At 46.5% G+C, this 26,053-nt stretch overlaps 1 protein-coding gene across 4 annotated transcripts in view; it reads right to left on the bottom strand.

The window, feature by feature from the left end:
- The window catches only part of LOC147105665 (cAMP-dependent protein kinase type II-beta regulatory subunit-like), a 334,744-nt gene that overhangs the window by 128,430 nt on the left and 180,261 nt on the right, over positions 1-26,053 (bottom strand). For 2 of the 4 annotated variants that reach the window (XM_086010222.1, XM_086010224.1), the window contains exon 3: positions 521-3,271. In XM_086010222.1, the coding sequence (XP_085866348.1) occupies positions 521-788 (268 nt within the window). In that variant the 5' untranslated portion in view covers positions 789-3,271. Of the gene's footprint in view, positions 1-74; positions 244-520; positions 4,565-26,053 lie in introns of those variants that run through there. The other 2 variants (XM_086010223.1, XM_086010225.1) reach the window with 2 other exon arrangements.

The raw sequence follows: 26,053 nt of genomic DNA, 5'->3' as shown, positions 1-26,053 counted from the left end.
TAAATGATAAAACAGCAATACAATGCTAACCTTCACTTGTCACGTCCAACACAGCCTCAACAACGTTTTCTTACCCAACAAAAATAAAAAGCTGCCCGCCGTTTTTTTTGTCCCGCAACATATGCCGATGAAGAGGATGTTGTCCCGTGTTACCCTGGGGCTCCAGTTACTGAGGGCGACTGCACTCGAAGCCAAGTACATGGAACTGACAGCACAGAAACAGGCCATTCGGCCCAGCGGCTCTATGCCAACTCCACGCCAGCCTCCTCCCACACCACTTCACCAAACCCGAGCAACATGCACGATGGCCCGAATCGGTGCTGTATCGCTCTTCGATTCCTTTCTCCCTCATGTACTTGTCCAGCTTCCCATTAATTACATTACAATGATAAAAATTCCCCTTCACCCACACCCCGGCCCTTTCGCAGTTAAAAGTAAATCCAATTCAACGAACGCCATCCATTCAGATCGAATAATACATTTTTTTTTAAGTTTAAAATGAAAATCTACACCAGCGTACCTTCAAACTCTTCGTCCTCCTCCTCCTCCTCCTCCTCCCCGTTCTCCGAGTCGGTTTGCATGGGTTCATCGGCGAAGTTAACCGCCTTGGTGGCTCGGCAAGCCCCGCCGCCGCTCCTCTCATTGCCGAAAGGCACCTTCTGGCTCGCCTGCAGTTTGGTGAAGTATTGCACGGCGAACTCGACCAGATCGGCCGGCTGCTTCCTCAGCACCTCCACAGTGAAGCTTTGCAGCAAGTCTGTCAACCCAGCTGGGATTTTAATGCTCATTCCTATGCTGTGAGGCACAGGGGATTACTCTAAAATACAATGTGTGGGTGGGTGTGTGTGTATCAATAGAAAGCAACAGTAACTTATTTCTGAGACAGTCTCAAATGGTTACTGCACATGGAAACTCTCGCAAATCCGAGTTTATCCTAACATCTACGCCTTGTTGTGGGGGGGGGGCGGGGGGGATGCCGCTTTGCTGAATTAAAGTGTCATGGTACTTTCCCTCTAATCCTTACCAGTTTTCAATGGCAGAGTGTAATTCGCAGGAGCCACCCCGCTCACCGACTCCCAACTACACGTGATCCCAGAAACCATGGGAACCGCCAGGGCCGGGAATTTACGTCTGTGAAACAAAAATGACAGCGCAGACAGGACAACTGCTGCTTAAAGGGGCGATGCTGCCCGCTGCGGAGGCCTGCAATGTTAGCGAACAACGATAGCACAGTCCTGAGAGCCATGTGTCAGTGGTAAAAAAAATATGCCCAACAATGCAAAAGTTTCAGAATGCCAAACAACAATTTTATTTATATAGCGCCTCTAACATACTAAAACGTCCCAAAGGCGCTTCAGAGGAGATTATTAAACAAAATTTGACACCAATCCACATAAGGAGATGTTAGGGCAGGTGACCAAAAGCTTGGTCAAAGAGGTCAGTTTTAAGGAGCACCTTAAAGGAGGAAAGAGAGGCGGAGAGGTTTAGGGAGGGAATTCCAGAGCTCAGAGCCTTGGCAGCTGAGGTCACGGCCGCCAATGGTGGAGCGATTGAAATCGGGGATGCTCAAGAGGCCAGAACTGGAGGGGCACAGATATCTCGGAAGGTGTGGGGCTGTAGTGTCAGCTGTGGCTCAGTTGGTAGCACTCTCGCCTCTGAGCTGGAAGGTTGTGGGTTCAAGTCCCACTCCAGGGATTGATTACAAAAATCTAGGCTGATACTCCAGTGCAGTACTGAGGGAGTGCTGCACTATTGGAGATGCCATCTTTCGGATGAGACAATAAACCGAAGCCCCGTCTACTCTCTCAGGTGGACGTAAAAGATCTCAGGGCACTATTTTGAAGAAGAGCGGAGGAGTTATCCCTGGTGTCCTGGCCAATATTTATCCCTCAATCAACATCACTAAAACAGATTATCTGGTCATTATCACATTGCTGTTTCTGGGAGCTTGCTGTGTGCAAATTGGCTGCCGTGTTGACTACATTACAACGGTGACTATATTTCAAAAGTACTTCATTTGCTGTAAAGCACTTTGGGGCGTCCTGAGGTCATGAAAGGCATTATATAAATGCAAATCTTTCTTTTTCTTTAGGAGATTACAGAGATAGGGAGGGGGAGGCCATGGAGGGATTTGAAAACAAGGATGAGAATTTTAAAATCGAGCCGTTGCTTAACAGGGAGCCAATGTAGGTCAGCGAGCACTGGGGTGATGGGTGAACGGGACTTGGTGCGAGTTAGGACACGGGCAGCAGAGTTTCAGATGATCTCAAGTTTACGGTACATAGAACACCAGATCAGCACAAAAAGGAAGACAGTTGGCTCTATGAAGAGATTTGAAGGCTATCTAAGAACAGGAAAGTTATTTTAATGGGTGACTTCAATCAACCTAATATAAACTGGAACAACCCAAGTGGCTTAAAGTCAGAATGTTAAGTGCCTCTTTTGTCTGGGCTGATAGAGTGAACCAAGCAAGAGCTCAATGCAGGGATAGTTAATGCACGGGTCGACAGGGCTGTGCCCAGGGGCCGCAGCCAAATATGGAGCAGTCAGCATGGATTCAGAAAGGGCAGGTCCTCCTTGGCCAACGTCCTCCTTTGGGGACGTAACAACTGAATGGGCTACAATGTGATGTATTTAAACTTCCTGTAGGCATTTTACAAAGTTCCACATTAAAGGCTATTTTTAAACTTTGAGTTCGATAAACTCAAAGCTGTGGGTATTCAAGATAAAACTTGGATGTGGATAAGAAATTGACTGAAGGGTAGAAAATAACAAGTACTTGCTAGAGATGTTATGTTGGCAGCGGGGGGTGGGGGAGGCTGAACTCCGAGGATTGGTGCTAAAACCACTATTATTTCTAATCTACATCAATAACTTGGACTCAGATACCCAATACAAATTGGTCACATTTACACATGGTACCCAAACTAGGAGGAGCAGTGAAACTGGAGGAGACAGCTCAGAAATTACAGAATAAATTAGATAAAATACACAATTAGGAAAAGCAACAGCAGATGAAGTTTATGGTGGACAAATGTAAAATACTGCACATACGAAGGGAAAATGGCAAAACTTGTGCTTTATTAATGAAATAGCTAAGGATGAAGCTAATAAAGACTTTGAAGTTTTAGTAGACCCCATGCTTATCGTGCCCAACCAATGCAGAGCTGCAACCAACAAAGGCAATAGTACAAAAGCAAAATACTGCGGATGCTGGAAATCTGAAATAAAAACAGAAAATGCTGGAAATACTCAGCAGGTCGGGCAGTATCTGTGGAGAGAGAAACAGAGTTAACGTTTCAGGTTGATGAATTTTTGTCAGAACTGGAAAAAGTTAGAGATGTAACAGATTTTAAGCAAGTACAGGGGCAGGGAAAGGGGGAGGGGAGGAAAGAACAAAAGGGAAGGTCTGTGATAGAAGGAAGGCAGGAGAGATTAAATGACAAAAGGGATGATAGTACAAAGCAAAAGGAGATGGTAATGGGACAAGTACAGAAACAAAAGATGAGTCTAAAGAGGTGTAAATGGAACTGGCAGAATCATCAACAGCTGTCATGTGAAAAAATTGGGGCAGAGGTTATGATCTGAAATTGTTAAACTCAGTGTTGAGTCCAGAAGGCTGTAAAATGCCTAATCGAAAGATGTGGTGCTGTTCCTCGAGCTTTGTTGGAACAGTGCAAGAGGCCGAGGACAGAGAGATCAGAGTGGGAGTGGAGCGGAGAATTAAAGGGACAGGCAACCGGAAGCTCGGGGTCATGCTTAAGGACTGAACGGAGGTGTTCCGCAAAGCGGTCACCCAATCTGCGTTTGGCAATTGTACGTTGAACTACATGGCCAAATAGTCAGAGAACATCATTATGGTGCCTGGTCAGACTACACCTTCAATACTATGTAGAAATCTGGGCACTGAGAAACAAGGGAAATATTCAAATGTTGGAGGCAGTGCAGAGAAGAGCCACAAGGTTGATCCCTAATCTTTGAAGTCTGAGTTATGAAGAAAAGACGAGAAAAATTTGAGCTTTGCAGCCTTAAAAGATGTCAGGTAGGTGATCTTATTGAGCTGTATGAGATTGCAAATGCTGTGGAAAAGGTAAATCCAGAAAATTACTTTAAATTTAACTGCAAGATTAGGACAAGGATCTTCAGCTTCCAAGTAAAGGGAATATATAGGACTGATATCTGCAAGTTTTTCTTTACACAAAGAATGATCAATGCATGGAATGAAGCCCCAGATAGAGTAGCAGAGTCAAAAACTCCAGAACCATTAAAGCACCAATTGGATGATTCAGTAGGGGAACTTTAGGGTCTTCTATGATGGAGGAAATAAAGCGGGCCAGATGAGGCTCATTCATGATTATCCTGTCATATGCTGCAGTGCAATCTTTTCTGAAGTTTAGAAAAAACAAATTCCAATGAGCTGAAACAGCTAGTACCCCATTAGAAGAGCCAAGTTCTTATTTTTGTATTTTAATTTAGTTACCCCAAATCCATCCTGGGCTCATTGGAGCTCATTGCACCCGTTTTACAAGGGCAAATTTGGAGATCCAAAAGCACCTGTTTTAGGCCCCTGTGGGAAATTGGACACCGACAAGCCTGGCCTGCTCTGCTCAGGATTCTTTGGCGGTTGCTGAGACCTGAGCAGCGGCCGCCAACAAAAAGGCAAGTTTTCTGCTTTAAAAATTTTCAAAGTCATTCCTACGGAGCGAGGAAAGTACTCCTGATCGGCCTCCGCTTGTTGCCACTCCACCCCCATACTGGGACCTGCCTTTGGGCTGCCGCCGGCGAGGCATGCGAGATGATAATTATCTTAAAATGGGTGAGGTGCCTGTGGAGGAGTGACAGTCACCAGCAGCGTGCCCAAATAATATTAATGAGGCCTGAGACCCAATTTCAGGCTGGCCTTGGGTCTCTTGGCTGGGACACGCACTCTGTGCACGGTGTCCATTTCAGTCCCGAAAACAGGCCTAAAGAAATTTCCACTCCCAAAAAGTCTAGTGTCAAATGACCATCTCATAGAGTCATAGATTTATACAGCACAGAAAGAGGCCCTTCGGCCCATCGTGTCCACGCCGGCCATCAAGCCCTGTCTATTCTAATCCCATTTTCCAGCATTTGGTCCATAGCCTTGTATGCTATGGCGTTTCAAGTGCTCATCCAAATGCTTCTTGAATGTTGTGAGGGTTCCTGCCTCTACCACCCTTTCAGGCAGTGAGTTCCAGATTCCAATCACCCTCTGGGTGAAAAGGTTTTTCCTCAAATCCCCTCTAAACCTCCTGCCCCTTACCTTGAAACTATACCCCCTGATTATTGACCCCTCTACTAAGGGGAAAAGTTCCTTTCTATCTACCCTATCTATGCCCCTCATAATTTTGTACACCTCAATCAGGTCCCCCCTCAGCCTTCTCTGCTCGAAGGAAAACAACCCCAGCCTGTCCAGTCTCTCTTCACAGCTGAAGCGCTCCAGCCCAGGTAACATCCTGGTGAATCTCCTCTGCACCCTCTCCAATGCAATCACATCCTTCCTATAGCTTGGCGACCAGAACTGCACACAGTATTCCAGCTGTGGCCTAACTAGCGCTTTGTACAGCTCCATCATAACCTCCCTGCACTTATATTCTATGCCTCCGCTAATGAAGGCAAGTATCCCATATGCCTTTTTAACCACCTTATCTACCTGTCCTGCTGCCTTCAGGGATCTATGTACATGCACACCAAGGTCCCTCTAATCCTCTGTCCTTCCTAGAATCCTACCATTCATTGTGTATTCCCTTGCCTTGTTAGTCCTCCCAAAATGCATCACCTCACACTTTTCAGGGTTAAATTCCATTTGCCACTGTTCTGCCCCTCTGACCAACCCGTCTATATTGTCCTGTAGCCTGAGGCTTCCCTCCTCGCTATTTACCACTCCACCAATTTTTGTGTCATCTGCGAACTTACTGATCATACCTCCTACATTCATATCTAAATCATTAATGTACACTACAAGCAGCAAGGGACTCAGCACCGATCCCTGCGGTAATGTTAATGCATCATAATTTCTGAAGACAATAAAAGCCCACAATAAATATAGGCATCAATGTCTCTCAGCTGGAAGAAAACGCAGTGCAGACATCCACAGGACGGAAGCTTCACAAGTAGTTCACATATTGCTTATGCTGACGGCAAGTTCTGGAAAACTGTGGGGGGAAAGTAAGCATTTGCATTGAAAACCTTGATATTAAATAACATTCTATTATTGGCGATTGCAGTTTTTCCTTTTCCCCTGCTTTATTGTTTGAGACACGTTCCAACTGTGGCTAAATTTGCCGCAGGGGTTCAATTAATACTGACCTTGTCCAGATTGTAGAAAGTATGTGAACCAGTGATAATTGCTGTGAGTACTGGGAGGGAGAAAAATGAGATGCTGCAGTCTTAATGTCAAGTTCTATGTTTTTGGATCAATATTTCTCTTGTATCCACAGTTGTGTTTGCACGTTTACTTAAAAAACAACCGCAAAGATACAAGGATAACATAAGGGGTAGAAGTGTGGTGTACACAGTAAGTTTGATCATATAGTGTTGAAGTTCTATGCACCACATCTAGCTTTCCCTGCCCTCACCACCCCCAGTCAAACTGTTCCAGTGCAGCCATCGACATTCAATTATAGAATGATACAGCAAATAAGGAGGCCATTCATCCCATTGTGCCTGTGTCAGTTCTTTGAAAAAGCTATCCAATTAGCTCTTTCAAAGAGCCGGCAAAATATCAGAGAAACCAACAGAAAACCGAGAAAGCAAATCTCTCCAATTTTTTTCAAAGCTATCTTTCACAAACAAGGAATTGCCAGAAAACTGACCAATAAAATGTCTCAAATATATTTTTTACACTGCTATGTCAATGACAGCTTCAGTGAGAACCAGAAGTCCAGTGTGGAAAATAAAGAAGATGAAAATATTTTATAATGATCTAAATAACTGAGAAATAAGGGAGCTTTCAAAGAGGGAAGAATAAATAAAATACTTGTATCTAAAGCAAATATTGCTAATCGACTGTGGGATGTAGAATTAAAAACATTTTTTAACATTTTTAGGACGGATGAACAAAGTTAAGTTGCATCTTCTGCAAATTTTATAAAGTGGTCAGTAAGTCATATGACAAACATATCTGTCAGGCCTTTTGGTGTCTGTAAGGTATGTAATATTTTGACATTGACACTGTAACGCGATACATTTCTCCAATAAATTTTCCAATGCTATATATAGTGATGGGAAAAATGTTGCTGTATTTAGGTTGCAGTGGGACCATGTTAAGCATCCAATTCTATACTCCATTGGGTAGCAAATTGTATGGGTTGTGCGTACCTGTGGGACAGTCTGTGCCCACCCTGCGCAGATGTTGGTCCCACTGCTAAATTTGCGGGGCCATTTTTTAGACACCTTGCCCTCATGCTGACACTGTCGTGTAAGTTTCCTGCTTGATCCGGCACCCGCACCCCACACTCAAGCCCCCAAAATTAAAGTCGGGATGCATCATTTTCATGCCTCTCAGACTTTTTATGCAAAATTGTGGAAGTTAGGCAGCAAATTGCACATGATACAAATGTAGACCTTCAGGGGATTTGTCACGGTATATTACATCTTGACAATTTTTTTTTTTTACCTATATCCCCTTGAATTAAGTCATACAGCATTTAATTACCAAATACAGTCAAAAATGTATGCTGCCCTAATTTTGGAACAATCAAAAAAAAATTCTGAAATACAATATCTAAAAACCATACTAAACAATCTAGAAGCAATTTGCATAGCATTTTGACAGGATGTCTTAGCATGTTTATGTCCATCTAAATGCTATAATAATTATAAATCACCGAAAAATGAAACAAGCATTTAAAAAATATCAGTCTTTACACCAAATAAGATCTTTATTCCAATAATATTTATAAGGGCACTCCAGAGAGGCCCACATACTTCAATCTCCCTTCCCCAGGGAGTACTTATTAAGTATCTGTCTGTAGTACACAGGAATATATACTCCAGTATCTAATTTGTTGAATGGTCTCTAGGGTATCATGTCCCTAACCCCCTTAATGACCCCCTTTCTGAGGCCCTGCACATACCATTGCTCGCTTCAGTACAAAGAACGATAGCATTTAAGGCAGTTTTTGTACACAAGTCATCAGCACACAAACAGATCCTACTCACCCCATTCAGGAAACATTCCAATGGCACCAGATTCTAGCACGATAGAATTCAGCAAAAATCGTTAATGGAATACATCTGCCATGCAATCACCATGACGGCAGTACAGTACTACATTCACTGCCGTAGTCAACATTTCAGGGTGATCAACATGACATTCCAGTGGTTGTTGGAATGATAACAAAAGACAACAGATGATTTTCCAAATTCAGGTACTTGAGCCCTTCATGCAGTTAGTTGACATGCAAACAGCTCAACAGTCCCTCCCCCACACTGGAATGTATCGTATAGTCCAATCAGTAGTAGCATGACTCCTGCTTGTTGGAAATTTAAGCTACCCAATCAGAGTTCAACTGTGAGATCCATAATTTAGCACTTTAACAAAGCAGGAAATGACCCTCTCGATTCCTATACAGCACCACGTGGGTGGTAATCCAGCTGTGCTAATTGGAAAATTGCAACCTTATGGCACAGAAAACGTATCAGTCATCTTTGTTTCTCTAATCTATCTCCCTCTGAACTGGTAGTGCTTTAACATAACATAACATAAGAAGTAGGAGCAGGAGTAGGCCATACGGCCCCTCGGGCCTGCTCCGCCATTCAATAGGATCATGGCTGATCCGAACTTAGACTCACGTCCACTTCCCTGCCCTCTCCCCGTAACCCCTTATTCCCTTATCAGCTAGGAAACTGTCTATCTCCGTTTTAAATTTATTTAATGTCGCAGCTTCCACAGCTCTCTGGGGTAGCAAATTCCATAGATTAACTACCCTCTGAGTGAAGAAGTTTCTCCTCATCTCAGTTTTGAAAGGGCAGCCCCTTATTCTAAGATTATGCCCCCCAGTTCTAGTCTCACCCATCAGTGGAAGCATCCTCACCGCATCCACCCGATCAAGCCCCCTCACAATCTTATATGCTTCGATAAGATCGCCTCTCATTCTTCTGAATTCCAATGAGTAGAGGCCCAACCTACTCAATCTTTCCTCATAAGTCAACCCCCTCATCTTCAGAATCAACCGAGTGAACCTTCTCTGAACTGCCTCGAGAGCAAGTATATCTTTTCTTAAATATGGAAACCAAAACTGTACGCAGTATTCCAGGCGTGGCCTCACCAGTACCCTGTATAACTGCAGCAAGACTTCCCTGCTTTTATACTCCATCCCCCTTGCAATAAAAGCCAAGATTCCATTGGCCTTCCTGATCACCTGCTGTACCTGCATACTAACCTTCTGTGTTTCATGCACCAGGACCCCCAGATCCCTTTGTACTGCAGCACTTTGCAGTTTCTCTCCATTTAGATAATAACTTGCTCTTTGATTTTTTCTGCCAAAGTGCATAACCTCACACTTTCCAACATTATATTCCATCTGCCTGTCTATGTCCTTTTGCAGGTTTTTTATGTCCTCCTCACTCACTGCTTTCCCTCCCATCTTTGTATCGTCGGCAAACTTGGATACGTTGCACTCGGTCCCTTCCTCCAAATCATTAATATAGACTGTAAAGAGTTGGGGTCCCAGCACTGACCCCTGCGGAACACCACTAGTTACTGATTGCCAACCCGAGAATGAACCATTTATCCCAACTCTCTGTTTTCTGTTAGATAGCCAATCTTCCACCCATGCCGGTATATTGCCCCCAATCCTGTGAATTTTTATCTTGTGCAGTAATCTTTTGTGTGGCACCTTGTCAAATGCCTTTTGGAAGTCCAAATACACCACATCCACTGGTTCCCCTTTATCCACCCTGTTTGTTACGTCCTCAAAAAATTCGAGCAAATTTGTTAAACATGACTTCCCTTTCATAAAACCATGCTGACGCTGTCCGATTAAATTATGCTTATCCAAATGTCCTGTTACTGCTTCCTTAATAATGGACTCCAACATTTTACCAACCACAGATGTTAGGCTAACTGGTCTATAGTTTCCAGCCTTTTGTCTGCCTCCCTTTTTAAATAAGGGCGTTACATTAGCAGTTTTCCAATCTGCTGGGACCTTTCCTGAATCCAGGGAGTTTTGGAAAATTACCACCAATGCATCCACAATCCCTACCGCTACTTCTCTCAAGACCCTAGGATGTAAGCCATCAGGTCCAGGGGATTTATCCGCCTTTAGTCCCATTATCTTACCGAGTACCACCTCCTTAGTGATTTTAATCATGTTTAGCTCCTCTCCCCCTGTAGCCCCATGTGAAATAGGGATTTATTTGTTCTGATCTAGTATACTGTATGGATTTCATTTTTTAAAAGAACGTCCATCTACAGCTCCCCCGACCCGAGCAGTAAAATGGTGCTCTGCGATTCCTGCCCCCACCCCTCCCCTCCCCTCCCTGTGAGGCAGATGCCCCCGAGTGTGGTAAATGGTACAGGCACGTGTCCCCTTAATGGAATTACCCCATTCCTGGGATTTGAGATGGGGTCGAGATGAGATCAAGGCTGGCGGCTGAAAATCCGGCCTCACAGCACTTCCAGCAGCGGAGCAGGGATCCAGGAATTTCAGGCGAAACTCTCTCTTGCGCACCACAAATTAGTCTAACTAAGGAGCAGGAATTTCAGAGCAGCACCTTACTGCAGGGCACTAAATAGTCTTGTCTTAAAATCAAAGGGACTATGGTTCCTGGAAGTACACCTTACAGCAGCAAGCAGGTTTGTCATTGCATATCCAAGATTGAACAAAGTATGTTCTTTATGAAACTTTTGTTTTCTGCTATCAATGTCAACAGTACTCTTTCAAAACTAAATTGAGGTTACAATATTGGGAATGGTAGCATAGTGGTAATGTTACTTGGCTAATAATCCAAAGGCCTATATTAATGATATCGAGATGTGAGTTCAAATCCCACCACTGCAGCTGGGGAATTTAAATTCAGTTAATTAAATGAAAAACTGGCATAGAAAGCTAGTATCAGTTAATGGTAACCATGAAACTATCAGATTGTCATAAAAAACCCATCTGGTTCACTAATGTCTTTTAGGTCTGGTCTGGCCTATATGTGACTCCAGACCCACAGCAATGTGGTTGACTCTTAACCGACATGACAGACCTACCAGGGGTGGTGGCACAGTGGTATACAGTCGGGAAGGAGTGGCCCTGGGAATCCTCAACATTGACTCCGGACCCCATGAAGTCTCATAGGCCCGTTACCGCAGAGATGGGATGAGATCTTGCCTCTAGTTTTAATGGGTGTCCGGGCCAGCCCCTCCAGAAGCACAGGGTACTCCTCACACGAGCTGTTGACTGGGAGGATTATGCGCACCCCAACCCATATGTTGACACCGGTCCTCACCGAAGCGCAGGTCAGGGAGGTAAACTGGGACAGGTTTGTCCAGAATCTGTACGAGACATTGAAACGGATTCACTGGCAGGCAGCCAGTAACCTGAGGAGCCAGCAACAGAAAAATCGGCTGCTGTTGGAACCCCAGAGAACCCACGAGTGGGAGGTGGGAGACCAGGTAATGGTTCATAATTATGCCCGAGTAGGGGTGTTCGAGCCGCTGTATATGGGGCCTTATAATATCGTGGATAAAGCGAGCCCCCCATGGTATATGCAGTAAAACGCACAAAATGGTTTCATGTAAACCAGTGCAAGTTGTTTAACCCCGAGGAGGGGAAAACAAAGGCCAAGAGGCACCAGGGCACAGCCATGAGCCTGGTGGACGCGGGTCTTCCTCCCATGGTGTGGGATGATGATGACCCGGAGGACGGGGCGGTAAGGATGAGCAGTCGGATCCCACGGCCTAGGGTGTCATGGACGCCTCCCTACTTGCCGACCGCGAGCCTCAAGAGGCCCCGACGGGAGAGGTCTTAAATGGGGTGCTCGTTAATGCGGCAGGGAACACTGTAAATATTTTGTAAATAACCAAAACCAGATCCATGGAGAAAATCCCTCTCACAGAATGGAACTGTTTTGCTTTTGTTTTGGCAGGGAACCAAAGGAGAGCAGAGGAACAAGGGGATATGGTCAACAAATTCATCGTACTTCTATTCCTAATGATGATTGGGACTGGCAGCATGGAAAGAGGAGACACCGAGGTGTCCTTCCTCTACGGCTGCACAGGAGGGAACGGGCCTACCGTGACACAGTGGGGTAGGACAGGGGACACGGACGGAATGGCCACTTACTTCCACGAGGGAAGGTGGCCAGGGTGGCTGGGATCGAACTCGACTCGGTACTCCGGCAGTGAGGGTTTCACGTATGGAGAAGCTTCCATACCGTGTCCCAAACTGCAGGTCACAGCCACACAGGTTAGTGTGACCGAGGGGAAACGCGTCTGTCTAAGATGTGAGGGACACATTCCCTTGGGACAGTGGTGGTGGTTAAGGAAGTTGGGCCAGGCCAAGGGTAACCGATCCGCGGACTGGGAGAAACTGGGGGACGATACGTACTGACAGATTATGGGGGCGACGAGGGGGAGTAGAAGTGTACTGGAACAAATGGTGGAAAGAGGAACAGGGAATTTACATGTGTATGTGGGGGTCGGAACGGGTCTGCCCGGCGGGTGTGTCGATTGCCGTCTTGCGGCGATGGCAGGATTCCGGGGCCGGGATCGGATGGGATCAGAGTGGGGACTACTGCGTGATCCCAGACCCTCCCAACACAGTAAATTCCACGGAACTGGTAGCACACGAAAGGAAGCCCCTGCCCACAGCCCCACCGGTACAGGAAACACAGATTAGTTGCCCCGCCACCACACCGGGACCGAGGAATGGGTTAGTGTTAGTCCCGACCGGCAAGATCTTGTGCCAAGACGTTCACTACGAAGTCGCGTCGGTCATTCTAAATTTAACCCGGGTACAGCTGCCCCGGTGGTGTCCGGTAGAAATGGAAAAATTATATGAGGCCCTGTTGAAGGAAATGTTCCGACAATTTTATGAATTAAGTTACAGGGACGTGAATCGGGAAAGTCTGTACGATTTAACTGTAAACCATCACGTTGGTTCAGGGAGATATAGACGGGGGGTATTTAATGGTGTGACTACAGCCTTCAGCACGGGCACGTCCATTATCAACAGTATGGACGATGCACAGTTGCAGTTGCAGGTCAACACCTTAAGGTACCAGCTGCAAAAGATACTGGGGGAGGGTAATGAGCTAGAAGGGTCGGAGTTACAGGAAGATCAGGCTATGGCTTCCCCGGAGCAGAGAAACTACGCCATGTTCTTCGCAGCCTTCAACATGTCATCGATGACGACGAACACCTCGCTAAGGCCATCCCCACGCCTCCACTGCTCGCCTTCAAACAGCCGCCTAACCTCAAACAGACTATCATTCGCAGCAAATTACCTAGCTTTCAGGAGAACAGCGACCACGACACCACACAACCCTGCCACAGCAACCTCTGCAAGACATGCCAGATCATCAACACAGATACCATCATCACACGTGAGGACACCACCCACCAGGTACATGGTACATACTCATGTGACTCGGCCAACGTTGTCTACCTCATACGTTGTAGGAAAGGATGCCCCGAAGCATGTACATCGGCGAGACCATGCAGACACTGCGACAACGGATGAACGGACACCGCGCAACAATCGCCAGGCAGGAGTGTTCCCGCCCAGTCGGGGAACACTTCAGCAGTCAAGGACATTCAGCCTCCGATCTTCGGGTAAGCATTCTCCAAGGCAGCCTTCGAGACACACGACAACGCAAAATCATCGAGCAGAAACTGATAGCCAAGTTCCGCACCCATGAGGACGGCCTGAACCGGGATCTTGGGTTCATGTCACGCTACATGTAACCCCACGTGACGTAGGGTCATCCAGACTCGAGTTGTCATTGGCTTGTTCTCTCCACACAGATGCGGCAGGACCTGCTGTGATTTCCAGCAAAAAAAATGGTTTTTGTCTGTTTTTTTGTTTTTCACACAGACCCCAGCATCTGCAACATTTGACCCCTTGTGACCCCACCTCATTGTTCTTTGATGTAATGTTTTCCTGACTGACCTGTTTGGACACCATTCACACCTTTGATTGCTGTGATTATCTCTCTGCCGAGGTGTGATAAATGGCAGTTAGAAAGATTACCTGTAAACATCTGACATTATTCTCTATATAAGCTGTGTTTTTATGCATCTCTCCACTTCACCTGACGAAGGAGCAGCACTCCGAAAGCTTGTGACTTCAAATAAAGCTGTTGGACTATAACCTGGTGTTGTGTGACTTCTTACATTTATACATTTAAAGGAAGTCATAGCCGAGCTGGAGCCACACACTCAGACGATCAAGAGTTTGATCAGGGAGGTACAGAATGCCTCGGCGCAGGCAGCGAAAAACGATGCGTGTGTGTTGTACGGTGCGTGGTTGCTGAACGAAGGGTGCAGTAATTTGGAGGACCTACAGCAAGGTCGCCTCCCTTCGTGAGTCAGCAACCAGCACCTCACTGCACTCAGCCCGTATGAAAATTTAATGAGCCCGTGCCAACTCCGACTGGCCTCAGAGGCATACCCAGTCCCAGTTGACTGTGGCCAGTCCAACCATACTGTAATGGGGATTGCACTCTGGATGCTGCTAATGGGCGTGTCACCGCGGCCAGCAAAACATATACTGAGTAGAGAATATTGGCGTCCTAAGGGACGGGGTGCATGTTCAACATCATGTGGGCCCACCGTTTGTTGTAAAGTGGGAGCACACCATGACCGGCACTGATCTCAATAGATCCCAGAGCAGGGGCGCGCTTGTGGTGTTGTGTCCCCAGCATTTGAATGTGTTTAATCGGCCGGTGTGCGGGTTTGAATCAGAGGGTGCGGAGCCCATTAATTGCACCATGGAGGTGATAGCCCAAAGCCACGTTCCACCCCAGGCAGCATATGCTGGCAGAGGGACGTACTGCGTCACAACAAGCGTGGACCAGTACTGGGTACACAACGACACTTGGCGCCCGGTCACCGATAAGACTTTCTGCTTCAAACTCCACACAGAAGTTCAGGTGGCTCAAGAGCGCATCATTCCCATTCCAGAGCCCACCACGGTACACTTCACGGTGAATGACACGGTACAGGACCTGCAACAATACATAACACGGTTCGGGTATGAAATTCTTCCTCTGCCCGAACACCTCACAAAATTAATAATGGAAGTTGAACTCTCCCAAAAGCATTTCTATACCCTCGAGCAACAGAACAGGGAAACGGGGGATGAGATAAAAGAACTGGTTTCTCCGCCATGGTGGGACATCGGTCTGAATATCGAGATTCCCCCATGGATTCATGTGATTTCTCATGTGATTGTAGTACTTCAATGTGTGTTAGTGTTTTACTGTTGTGTTTCAAGGGGTTTTATACCCTTACCTATATAACAATTAAGAAGGACTCCGGGGTGGAGAGTTTGGGTAACGACCATTTTATTTACAATGTGCTTCTTCACTCAATGCACTACATTTCCCATAGTGCATTGCAAATCACCACTACGGTATCCCATGTGGGACAATTCTAATACACATTCAAAATACACAACATATTTCCTCCCCCTTAAAATAGAATGTCCACAAAACAGAATAACTGAAAATGACTATAACTTTGGAAGAGAGGGTAGACTCCCGCGAAGTCCAGATGGATCCGTTGCCACGATGTCGCCGGCCATTCCCATGGATGCAGTGGCGCTGCTCTTGGCGTATCCCTGGTTGTCTCGCATGATGGGCATGATTTCGCTTCAACTTCAATTTCATGATCCAGACCGGGCCACCAGAAGTAGCTTCGTGCCAGCTCCTTCATCCGGACAATACCACAATGTCCTGAGTGCAGCTCGTTGAGGACATGTTTCCGCAGCTTTGGTGGTATGATCACTCGCATGCCCCAAAGGAGGCATCCTGACGTGACAGACAACTCCTTCCCTCTTGACAGGTAAGGTAGGAGCTCAGGTGGTGCGTCTGACACCCATGATCCGTCTCCTCGCATCACCCGATCCAGCACCTTGGATAGCGTAGGGTCCACTCTGGTCTCTTTCTTGACCTGCCGGGCCGTGACAGGGGCATTGCTCACCATGTCAAAGTAGAAAATCTTCTGCTCACAGCCTTCAGAGGGCACCGGCAGCGGAAGTCTTGACAATCCGTCCGCATTGCCATGTGCTGCTGACCTCCAGTATTTGATGTTGTAATTGTGAGCGATTAACATCAGCGCCCAGCGCTGCATCCTGCGCGCTGCCAGGGAGGGTATTCCTGTGTGTGGACCAAAGATCGATGTCAGAGGACGATGATCCGTCAACAAGGTGAATTTCCTTCCGAACAAGTAGTGATGGAACTTTTTGATTCCAAAGATGATGCCCAAAGCCTCTTTTTCGATCTGCGGGTATTTCACCTCCGCCTTGCTCAGGGACCTTGACGCGAATGCAATCAGCTTCTCTTCGCCTGAGGGAAAGATGTGGGACACGACCGCGCCGACGCCATAAGGTGACGCGTCACAGGCCAGCTGAATCTGCAACGACGGGTCAAAGTGCGTCAACACTCTGGGGTCAGTCAAAGCTGCTTTGGCTTTCTTGAATGCAGCTTCGCACTCCTTCGTCCACGCCCAGGCCTTGCCCTGACACAGCAACTCATGTAATGGCTTCAACAGTGATGCCAGCTGTGGAATAAACTTTCCGTAATAGTTCAGGAGACCTAAGAATGACCGCAGCTGGCTGACATTTGTAGGTGCAGGAGCGTCGGCAATGGCTTTCACTTTCGACGGTGCTGTGTGCAGGCCGTCCGCGTCGATGACATGGCCTAGGTCCTCCACTGATGGCTTGAAAAATTCGCATTTGTCCTTGCGAATGCGTAAGCCATATTCTTCAAGTCTTCCCAGTGTCTTCGTCAGGTTCTGCAGATGCTTGTTGTCGTCCTTTCCTGTGACAAGGGTATCGTCGAGATAACATTGTACCTCTGGAATGCCGCTTAAGATCTGGTCCATAGCCCGCTGAAACAATGCTGGTGCTGACGTTATACCAAAGGGTAAGCGGCAGTACCTGTAGAGGCCCTTGTGGGTGGTGATGGTGAGGTACTTCTGTGAGTCCTCTTCTACATGCATCTGCAAGTAGGCTTGGCATAGATCAATCTTGCTAAACTTCTGACCGCCTGCTAGACCTGCGAAAAGATCTTCAATGATGGGGAGGGGGTACTGTTCAGCTGAGAGCACAGGATTCACTGTTAAAATCTCCACATAAGCGAACCGCGCCATCACTCTTCATCACTGGTACCACGGGCGTGGCCCACTCACTGTGCGAAACCGGCACCAGGACCTCTATCTTGACCAGACGCTCCAGGTCAGCCTCCACCTTTGGTCTGAGGGCGTAGGGAACATTCCTGGCCTTCAGGAATCGTGGCTGGCTGTCAGGCTTCACCTTGAGTTTGACCGTAATCCCCTTCATACTCCCCAATTCTCCGTCAAAGACAGCCGCATGCTTTGTCAACACTGCCGCTAGCCCCGCCTCTTCAACTGACACCGCATTCACTTTTTTCCAATCCAGATGAATTTTCTCCAACCATGGCCTGCCCATCAGGGATGGATAGTCACCCTTGACCACATAAACTGGCAGCATCATGGTTTGTCCATTAAGCTCCACCTTGACCTCCGTCTTACCCAGCATTGGGACTGTTTCCCCAGTGTAGGTCTTTAAGATGAGCTTGGCCGGCATCAGTGATAGGTGGTTCAGTTTTTCTTTGAATAGCTTCTCTGAAATCAAGGAGACAGCGGCCCCCGTATCCAGCTCCATTTTGACCGGTACTCCCTCTAGTAGTGGAGTGACTCCATAGCCTGATGAGCCTCCATTCACCGTTAACACATGGAGATTCAGCTACCCATCAGAGTCTGTGTCACTGTCTTCCTGTTCTTGTTTCACCATGTGTAGGTTTTTCTTTTTAGAACGCCAGTTTGATGTGTTTCCTTGTTTGTTTTTGTGTGTCTCTGTGTAGGATTGTTTGCTTTGCCCTTTACACACACGTTCAATGTGTCCTTTCTTTTCACATTTCCGACAGGTCAGGTCTTTACACCAGCAGTCAGATGGCTGATGACCTGACCTTCCACATCTGTAACACTCTCTGGCGCCCCTTGCATGCTTATCCGGTGTAGCTGCTACCCTGTGCATTCTTGTTGCAGCCCCCAACAGCTGTGCATCTTTAGCTGCTAACTCCATAGACACAGCGAGCTCCACTGCTGAATTAAGCATCAGTTTGTCAGTCGTGAGCAAGCGCTTCTGTGTTGCTCCACATCTTAATCCACACACAAACCTATCACGGACAGTGTCATTTAGAGTTTCACCAAACTCACAATGCTCAGTTAGCTTCTTTAGCACTGCAACATATTCGGCTATGGACTCACCCTCCCCTTGGTTTCGTTTGTGGAACCTGAACCTCTCGGCAATCAGCAGCGACTTGGGTGCGAAATGACAGGAACTTCTTACTTTAAACATCGCCGATTCCAGTGCAAAGTGATGCGCAAGTCCGTCGTCCTCGTCGCCAGTTTTGTTGTGTCTCAAGGGGTTTTATACCCTTACCTATATAACAATTAAGAAGGACTCCGGGGTGGAGAGTTTAGTTAACGGCCATTTTATTTACAATGTGCTTCTTCACTCAATGCACATTTCCCATGGTGCATTGCAAATCACCATGACGTTATCCCATGTGGGACAATTCTAATACACATTCAAAATACACAACATTTACCTTCTCCGATTGTCATGCAGAAAGCAAAGTAAAACACTCCGAAAATGGTGGCAAGCTTTGATTAAAGAATAGCCCAGAGTTGACTGCCTGTTTGTATATATACCTGTAACTGTGATGTGATTTGTTGAATAAAGTGTGAGATACAGGACCCTGGGGTAAAATTTGATGTACGGTTTGGTTGGGATATACAGTGCGCCTCCTGCAGCGGAAGACGACAGAACTTTTGATGATATTTCTGTTTGGGAAAAGTTGAAATATCACAGGGGAGCCTGTAGCAGTCGGCGCAGACTCCGTGGATTTTTAGATTATGAACATATACCCTTATTAAAAACTGGACAGGCTGTTTGGGGGGGAAGCTGTGGAAAAACACTCAAGCTGAAGGTGGCTGACGTAACCAGGTTGCATTCGTATGGTAACGGACTGTCCTTGGGAACAATGTCCCGAGAGGCCCACTCCCAAATCATGAATAACGAGACTGGCGACTCATTGTTTCTGAAGAAGATGTGCTTGTTAAGTTAAATCGGCTGGGAGATCGAAACGAGATCTAAACCATCCAAACCTGGGAGGAGGCCTGGAAACCATTTCCCTGAGGCCATGTGTCCATTAAAGCCACAGACAGCCGTCTGTGTATTGGGGGCGGGGGGGGGGGTATATCAGAGAGCCGTTTTGGATAGCTCTTTCTCTCTCTCCTGCCCTCCCCACAACGAAACGTCAAGAGGAGCTGAGCCTTGCTCTTCCAACTGAGATGGACTTCGACTCAGACTGGGACTCGCATGCTGCAAGGCCAGTATGGAACCAGGTAGCCAAGACGTACGGGAGGAAGCTGCAAGCAAGATCAAGGGCAATCTAGGTGAGCATTACCAAGCCTGCACACCCACAAGATCACTTAGCTGTGTGAGGGGGTGCCTGTATGTTCCTACCAAACCAGAGGGGACTAGCATTGCGTAATGTATACAACATTGAAGGGACTACTTTGTTTTGCGGATGTACATCCTTAGTTGCGAGCGTATATAACAGACGCGTATTGATTTGTATAGTCAGTGCCGAAGTTCCAGTTAACCAGTAAAGATCACTTGAAGTTACTCTCAGTCTCTGCTGCTTTATTATTTTATGTAGTTGTGTATAGCGGTACAAACACAACAAATTGGTGACGAGAATTATGAATCTACGTCTTCCTATTCTGGCATCGCAACCAGAGGACACCGAAATTTGGAAGAAAGGAGCGAGAAGGTAGAGAAAACGGAGCACGCTTGCTAAGCTAGGCAGGGGATACTTAAGTCAAGTGAAAAGTGCACAGGACTTGCATGACGCTAGCTAACTAGTAAAGAAAGAAAAACGGGTTTGGAAAAAAAAATGGCGATGATTGGCACGATTGCAGCATTTGATAGCAGCATTGAAGACTGGGCAACTTACATTGAAAGAGTGGAGTTGTACTGCGAGGCTAATGGAGTGAAGGTAGAAAAGAAAGCCACTGTTTTGCTGTGTGTTATGGGCACAAAGACATATGGGCTGCTATGTAGTTTATTAACCCCTGAAAAGCCAGCAAACAAAACATTTAAACAAATAGTGGACACACTCCAAGACCATTTAAGAATTCAACAAAAATCCCTGGAATATTCGACTAATAAAATGTCACTGAAACAAGAAAAGAAGTGCTAGCGCTGTGGCAAAATGTCACATGACCACAATGACTGTTGGTTTAAAGATAAAGACTGCAGACAATGTGGCAGACGAGGGCACATTGAAAGGGTCTGCAAAGCAAATAAGAAGCAGAAAACTGATACAATACAGAGTAACAAAAAGGTACATCAAGTGACTGAAAACAAGAAACCTTTCAAAGATCGATACAAGAAGGTACACTACGTGACTGGAGACAGTTCAGATTTAAAAAAAAGTGACACAGACTCAGAGGAAGAGGATTTGGCTTGTCTGAAACTACACAGTGTGAAAGAAACAGAGGATCACAGAATAATATGGGTTACTCCAGAAGTGGCAGGAGTTAGGCTGAAAATGGAGTTGGACACAGGCTCAGCTTTAACAGTGATCTCTGTACATGACTACAAACGACTGTTTTCACACATACCGCTAAGGCCAACTAAAGTACTGTTAAAGACATACACGGGACAAAGAGTGTGCCCCAAAGGTAAAATAAAAGTGACCGTGACATACAAAGAAAACAAAATACCGCAATTGAACCTCTATGTAGTGGAAAATGGAGGACCACCATTGCTGGGACACGAATGGCTCAGGAAAATACAGTTGGATTGGCACACCATCCAAGCACTGTTTGTGTCAGCAAAGGAGGACAGCAACGCCACTCCTGAGTATCACAAATACTCTCTGACTCTCAGGAAGTGTTCAAGAAGGGAATAGGAACACTTAAGGGCATGAAAGCAAAAATTAAGATTGAGGAGAACGCAAATCCAAAGTTCCACAAGGCCAGACCAGTGCCTTATGCAATTCGCCCATCAGTAGAAGCAGAGCTGGAGAACTTGGAGCAATTAGGGGTCCTGTCCAAGGTGGATTGGAGTGAATGGGCCACACCTATAGTTCCAGTGGTGAAGAAAACCTCCAGCACAAAACCAGGAAAGCCAAGAAAAGTGCGCATCTGTGGAAACTTTAAAGTGACTGTTAACCCAGTCCTCCACACAGTACAGTACCCATTGCCTCGCATTGAGGACATCTTTGCTTCCCTGTCAAGAGGGGAACGCTTCACAAAGATTGACTTGGCCCAGGCCTATCTCCAAATGGAAATTGATGATGCATCAAAGAAATACCTGACAATAAATACGCACAAAGGCCTTTACCAGTACAATTGGCTGGTATTCGGAATAGCATCAGCTCCTGCAACCTGGCAAAGGGCAATGGACCAAGTCCTGCAGGGGATCCCAGGTACTCAGTGTTATCTTGATGACATCATCATTACTGGCAAGAATGACAATGACCACCTTTCCAACCTCGAACAGGTGCTCATCAGGTTATGGGAGTATGGGCTCCGAGCGAACCGAGACAAGTGTGAGTTTTTCAAAAAGGAAATCTCATACTGTGGACATGTGATTGACAAGGACGGTTTACACAAGTCTCCAGACAAGATTGAAGCTGTGATTAATGCACCAACACCTGAAAATGTGTCTCAGTTGAGATCATATCTTGGACTGGTGAACTACAATCACAAGTTCTTGCCCAACCTATCCACAGTGTTACATCCACTAAATGCACTGCTACAGACAGGGTCACAATGGAAGTGGAGTGACAGCTGTGAACAAGCTTTTCAAGAGAGTAAAAGACTCATTACTTCAGAAGAGGTGCTAGCTCACTTTGACCCATCCTTACCTATTCGACTGGCATGTGATGCTTCACCCCATGGCATTGGTGCCATGTTGTCACATAAGTTCCCAGACGGCTCAGAAAGACCAATAGCCTTTGCCTCAAGATCATTGACTACAGCTGAACGCAATTATGCACAGATTGACCGAGAAGCCCTCAGCCTTGTGTGGGGAGTCAAGAAATTCAACCACTACTTGTATGGTCAACAGTTTACACTGTTAACTGATCACCAGCCTCTCGTTTCAATCTTCAACCCAAGGAAGGGCGTTCCATTGATGACGGCACAACGGCTACAGCGATGGTCACTCTTCCTAGGGGCTCACCTGTATGACATTGAATACAAGGGGACCAAGCAACATGGCAACGCCGATGGTTTGTCACGTTTACCACTGCCGACCTCAGAGAGAACAAGCAGTTCAAACATTTGAATGCTAAGCCAACAAGAAGCTTCAGTGTGGGACAGTCAGTTCTTGCTCGTGATTTCCGGATGGAAAAGTGGCAACCAGGGACAATATCCACAAGAGAGTGACCACTGATGTATACTGTGGATGTGGGAGAGAACATTTTGAGACGTCATGTGGACCAAATTCTGGATGTTCAGGTGGAAAACACCCCTATACCTCGCCCAGACTCACCTGACATGGAAACAGACACTCCTGATTCATCAGCATCAGCACCAGCCTCATCCACAGCTGAGAGCTCTGCCTGTGTTGATAGCTCACCTAATGCACCTGTACCTGTACAGTCTCATTCCCCAAAGCAAAAGAGTCTGGAGAGACGTTATCCAGAGAGGCAGAGGAGGCCTCCCCAGAGACTTGACTTGTAAAAGGGCTGTTGACAAAATAAAATGTTATGTTGGAATTTGAATTTTGTTACTTTTAAGGAAACCAAAAGGTTGCTGTAAAGACAGGCTCTGTATGTTAATTATAGAAATTTTGCGTTAATATACTATTAAACTAAAGGGGGAGGAAGTGTAATGTATACAACATTGAAGGGACTACTTTGTTTTGCGGATGTACATCCTTAGTTGCGAGCGTATATAACAGACGCGTATCGATTTGTATAGTCAGTGCCGAAGTTCCAGTTAACCAGTAAAGATCACTTGAAATTACTCTCAGTCTTTGCTGCTTTATTATTTTATGTAGTTGTGTATAGCGGTAAAAACACAACACGTTGGAAGGGTCCTGTGATAGTTTAGTTCACGGGAGGGTGTTTTTAGGCCATGGTAAGTCAGCACGGCAGGGACTTGTTGGACAAGTCAGGATTGTACTGTTTTAAACTGTACTGTTGTGTTCACACCGCTCGTACAGTATGCGAGTGGAGTGGTTTTGTCAACCTTAATAAACACTGTATGGGTGAGCCCGAAAACGCTGTCCGTGTTTCAATCTGTCCTCAGTAATCTCTATCATTCAGAACTTGTAGTAAGGGGGTTTGCGTGCTCTCTACGGATGGGGCGAAACCACTTACAATAATTGCTGATTGCGGCAGGGCCTATAGGAAATTGGCCACCGCAGAAACCGGTTACAGAGTGAAGGCTTCAGCAAATGCCATATCCCACCATCTGCAACACAAGCCTTGCACAGTGCTCAATGCAGCAAACCCCCATCACTAACCTACCAACAATATCTACCTATCACTACTCATAACTCACAATCATGGCTTCACTTCACCCTCACAACCTTACCACTGCTGCAACACTCACACCCACATCTCCCACCTTGCTCACACTTACCGCTATTCAACTATGGCAGGCACATCACCCAAACACATTGCACTACAAAGAAAACAAAATACCGCAATTGAACCTCTATGTAGTGGAAAATGGAGGACCACCATTGCTGGGACACGAATGGCTCAGGAAAATACAGTTGGATTGGCACACCATCCAAGCACTGTTTGTGTCAGCAAAGGAGGACAGCAACGCCACTCCTGAGTATCACAAATACTCTCTGACTCTCAGGAAGTGTTCAAGAAGGGAATAGGAACACTTAAGGGCATGAAAGCAAAAATTAAGATTGAGGAGAACGCAAATCCAAAGTTCCACAAGGCCAGACCAGTGCCTTATGCAATTCGCCCATCAGTAGAAGCAGAGCTGGAGAACTTGGAGCAATTAGGGGTCCTGTCCAAGGTGGATTGGAGTGAATGGGCCACACCTATAGTTCCAGTGGTGAAGAAAACCTCCAGCACAAAACCAGGAAAGCCAAGAAAAGTGCGCATCTGTGGAAACTTTAAAGTGACTGTTAACCCAGTCCTCCACACAGTACAGTACCCATTGCCTCGCATTGAGGACATCTTTGCTTCCCTGTCAAGAGGGGAACGCTTCACAAAGATTGACTTGGCCCAGGCCTATCTCCAAATGGAAATTGATGATGCATCAAAGAAATACCTGACACATCACCCAAACACATTGCACTACATTCTCTGACACACTTCCCTTTCTCTTGCAGGCAAATGTGGCACAGAACAGGAGGGAGCAACAGCAAACGAGAGGTGGCCTTTACAGAACCTCAGCAACCTGGAGGAGTCCGTCCTTGACATAATTTGAGCGGCAGTGATGGAGGCCATGGCAACGGGAGAAATTAAAGCCATTGCTGATAATGACGGTATGGCCATACCTAATCCTTCTTCTCACATTCCACCTCTCCATCATCCCACAATCTCTTCTCACTTACAAGCTGCTGATGGTGTATGCGTGGATATCTTGCTTTCCCTCCCTCCCCTCATCACAACCCAACCCTTGTGCCTTTCTGCTTTCAGATACCCAAGAAGTACCACTAGCACAGCCTGTCCCTGAAGTTGTGGAGGAAGGTGATGGAGGAGAAGAAGACACACCGTCACTGCATCTGACACTCTCATACACCAGCTCAGAAAATGGTGAGATCTGCACAGGGTGAGACATAGACATAGAAACATAGAAGATAGGAGCAGGAGTAGGCCATTCGGCCCTTCGAGCCTGCTCTGCCATTCAATGAGATCATGGCTGATCATCCAAATTCAGTACCCTGTCCTTGCCTTCTCCCCATATACCTTGATCCTTTTAGCCTTAAGAAATATATCCAACTCTTTCTTGAATATATTTAATGAACTGGCCTCCACCGCCCTCTGTGGCAGAGAATTCCACAGGTTCACCACTCTCTGGGTGAAGAAATTCCTCCTCATTTCAGTCCTAAATGGCTTACCCCTTATCCTTAGACTATGACCCCTGGTTCTGGAATCCCTGGCCATCAGAAACATCCTTCCTGCATCTAGTCTGTCCAGGCCTGACAGAATTTTATAGGTTTCGATGAGATCCCCTCTCAATCTTCTAAACTCCAGTGAGTATAAGCCCAATCGACACAATCTCTCCTCATACGTCATTCCTGCCATCCCAGGTATCAGCCTGGTGAATCTTCGCTGCACTCCTTCCATGGCAAGAACGTCCTTCCTCAGGTAAGGCGACCAAAACTGCACACAATACTCAAGGGCAGCACGGTGGCATAGTGGTTAGCACTGTTGCCTCACAGCGCCAGGGACCCGGGTTCAAATCCGGTCTCGGGTGACTGTCTGTGTGGAGTTTGCACATTCTCCCCGTGTTCGCGTGGGTTTCCTCCGGGTGCTCCGGTTTCCTCCCACAGTCCAAAGATGTGCGGGTTAGGATGATTGGCTATGATAAATTGACCCTTAGTGTTAGGGGGATTAAATACGTGGGGTTACGGGGATAGGGTGGGATATGTGTTGGTGTAGGCTAGATGGGCCAAAATGGCCTCTATCTGCACTGTGGGGTTTCTGTGATTTTTGTGAAGGTGCGGTCTCACCAAGGCCCTGTACAACTGTAGCAAGACATCCTTGTTCCTGTACTCGAACCCTCTTGCTATGAAAGCCTGGGCATGAGTGGGCTGCAGCAAGGCCAGGGGGAAAGGGTAACTTGGGGGCC

Source organism: Somniosus microcephalus, chromosome 17, assembly GCF_052327205.1.
Source record: "Somniosus microcephalus isolate GS21.2 chromosome 17, FLI_Smic_1.0, whole genome shotgun sequence".
Lineage (NCBI taxonomy): Eukaryota > Metazoa > Chordata > Chondrichthyes > Squaliformes > Somniosidae > Somniosus > Somniosus microcephalus.
Note: the sequence above shows the minus strand (reverse complement) of the source record. Positions and strands in the feature narration are given on the sequence as shown.